General features: G+C 47.4%; 1 protein-coding gene across 1 annotated transcript; it reads right to left on the bottom strand.

Annotated features, from left to right (window-relative positions):
* Positions 1-468: 468 nt before the first annotated feature.
* Positions 469-2,250, bottom strand: LOC110901318. Its single transcript, XM_022148153.1, has one exon. It carries the CDS (start codon positions 2,248-2,250, stop codon positions 469-471), a length of 1,782 nt encoding a protein of 593 aa, XP_022003845.1.
* Between the last annotated feature and the right edge of the window lie 468 nt (positions 2,251-2,718).

Here is a 2,718-nt window from a genome sequence, read left to right as displayed (position 1 = left end):
TTAAACCGGGAGTTGAGCCTCTCCTCCGGAACCCGAACTGCGTTAAAATCCCCAAGAAAAATCCAACTACCTTGCTGCCCTATCATTTCAGCCTGTAACTTCTGCCATACAGCTTTCTTCAATTGCAGGTCATGCGGGGCATAAACATTCACAATATTCAACAACTGACCCCCCCCCCCTTAACCGTACCTTTAATAATCAGAAAGTTTCTGTATTTCACTGATTCGACCATTTGGAACCGGCTCTTGTCCCACACACTAATAAGACCCCCTGAAAGACCAGTAGGTTCAACCCATTCAAAATCAAACTCCCTACCACCCCAGAACTTGGCAATTCCCTGATTGCTAACCGCCCCACATTTCGACTCTTGAAAGGCAGCAAACGAAATACCCGACTTAACAATAATCTTCCTTATCCAATTCTCCTTCTCCCCTCCACCCATCCCTCTAACATTTAAAGATAAAAAATTCATGATTGGACCACATTAATACCTGATCCTTGAACAACTCTCTTGATGAGATCCTCTTTCCCGTTCAGCTCCATTCCAATTCGGACCCCTAAACAAACAGTAACCCTGACCTCCTGATCCACATCACCGCTCCCACCACCGGAGTTACCCTCCATCCCTTCTCCCTGCCTATTTGACGAAGAAGCCAGGTCCGCATCGGCCCTGTGGTTTAGATCGAAAGGCACGCCACCGACCGCATCAGGAGATAAATCTTCCCCACCGACCCTCGAGACCTTATCCTCACCCCCTGATTTACTGTTGAGATAAGTTGGGCCAAGAAATTTGTCAAGAGAAAACGGGTCACTATTCTCTTCGAGGTCTGATCTATTTCTCTTACAAGGCCTGGATTTTTCACTAGAGTCCAACTGGCCCAGTGGGCTCCCCTTATTTAACGAAACCCCTTTCCTTTGTCTCTTAGACTTCTTACGTGCACTAAAGACAAACAAACCTTTTTTCTTTTTTAAAGATGCAGATGGGGACCCGCTCGCATTACCCAAGAAGGAGTCATAATTAAAGACATTCCCCATATCACCCACGCCATTGGGGCCCGCGCCCGCCGCCTTTCGAACAGCCTCCTGCTCTCCTTCCGATTTTGACCCTTCGATACCCCCCTCCACAACTCCCTGACTGCCCATCTCCGAGCACTCCACCACCGGAGACGAGGCCAGTGGGGAAGACCCCGCCGTATTCGCAACAGGCTCATCCGAATATGGAGATGAGCTTCCATCCACATCCATCTCGCCAAAACGTAAACAGTCGGGAATCCAGTCTTCAGCTTCTTCCTCAACCCAGACCCTGAAAGATCTATCCTTCCAAACAACTTTGATCATCTCCCTAACCCTATACGCCTCACCAGCGAGCACCGCCACCCTGGTCACAGACAAATCCTTCTCCTCCAAGAACGACTTCTTCACATATAACACTTTCCCGAACACCCCACCAACCATGTCAAGAATCTCTGGATTCAGTAAATGTAACGGCACCCCTGAAATCTTCAGCCAAATCACTCGTTCCAACGGTAACGCCTGCCCTTCCCATGACTCCAGTTTCGAGAACCACGGTTCCCACACTTTCTTCGAACTAAGGAAAGACCTCGCTCCTTCTGAATTCTCAAACGACACCAAAATAGATAACCCACCCAAATATTGAATGTTTTTGAAACCAATTTTAGCAATCCTCAAGAGTTTGTCGAAATCCACCAAGGTCTCCAAGTTGGCTGTCCTACCCACTACAGCCAAGCCCCTTAATTCCTGAAAAGCTACCATTCTGTCCGGAACCACCACGGACCTTTCCTCTTCCCTATCCATCGACTTGACTTGGACACTGCCACCTCCCCTACTGGATTCTCCTCCTGACCTCTTAGCCCCCACCACCTCACTGTACGACCTACCGTCCTTACCACCAAAAGCTGCATAGTTTACCCCTGCAACAAAAGGTTTGGTGGCCTGAACGCCTCCCACCGATGTCCCTTCAACTCCCGCATTTTCCATTGCAAATCTGGCCACGTTAACTTTGAGCTTACAATCCCCCATCTTCACCCCCCTCAAAGCTTTCTCCAACTCCTCCTTATCCCTAACGTCTTTATAAGAGACAAAACCAAATCTACACCCACCCTTGTCTCTCTTCTTCGCAACATACGTCCCCGCCACCACTCCGAAGCTTTCCAGACATCTCCTAAGCTCCCATGGGGTGCAACCTTCTGGGAGATTAGAGACAAAGAACTTGATGATCTTCCCCACCATAACCAGACAAAAGAAGCGCCGCGACGGGATGCCTCACCCCCGAAAAAAGAACGACCCACCCCAAAGGCGAATGGAAGACCTAGATAGAAGAGAGATAGAAACCAAGGTCAAGTCGCCGCCGGGACGACCTCGATCGCTATTTCCGACTGTCCGTCTTCGTCGAGCCCAGAGAGAGAGGGGGGTGGTTGTACTGTAAATTTGTAATTATGTTTATATTTTGATAGCATAAATATGTATAATCTATTAGACACGTTAAAGGCCTAGGATACCCAATCTTTCAAGGACAGATTCTAATACACACGTGCACATGCACTTGAATTTTTGGGGATTTGTTTGGTATTTTTCAGGAGTTCTTTTTTTGCTTCCCCATAAACTTGTTTTCTGTAGTAAACCTTGGCATCTAGATTTTAAATGTTCATAAACTTTTTTTATGTTTTTGAAAGATAAATTTCATTTACAGACACCACC

This window comes from Helianthus annuus, chromosome 13 (genome assembly GCF_002127325.2).
Source record: "Helianthus annuus cultivar XRQ/B chromosome 13, HanXRQr2.0-SUNRISE, whole genome shotgun sequence".
In the NCBI taxonomy this organism is placed as follows: Eukaryota; Viridiplantae; Streptophyta; class Magnoliopsida; order Asterales; family Asteraceae; genus Helianthus; species Helianthus annuus.
Note: the sequence above shows the minus strand (reverse complement) of the source record. Positions and strands in the feature narration are given on the sequence as shown.

What these genes read in the sequence shown, in the direction of transcription:
- LOC110901318 (XM_022148153.1), bottom strand. Translation starts at nt 2,250, where the DNA reads ATGGTGGGGAAGATCATCAAGTTCTTTGTCTCTAATCTCCCAGAAGGT.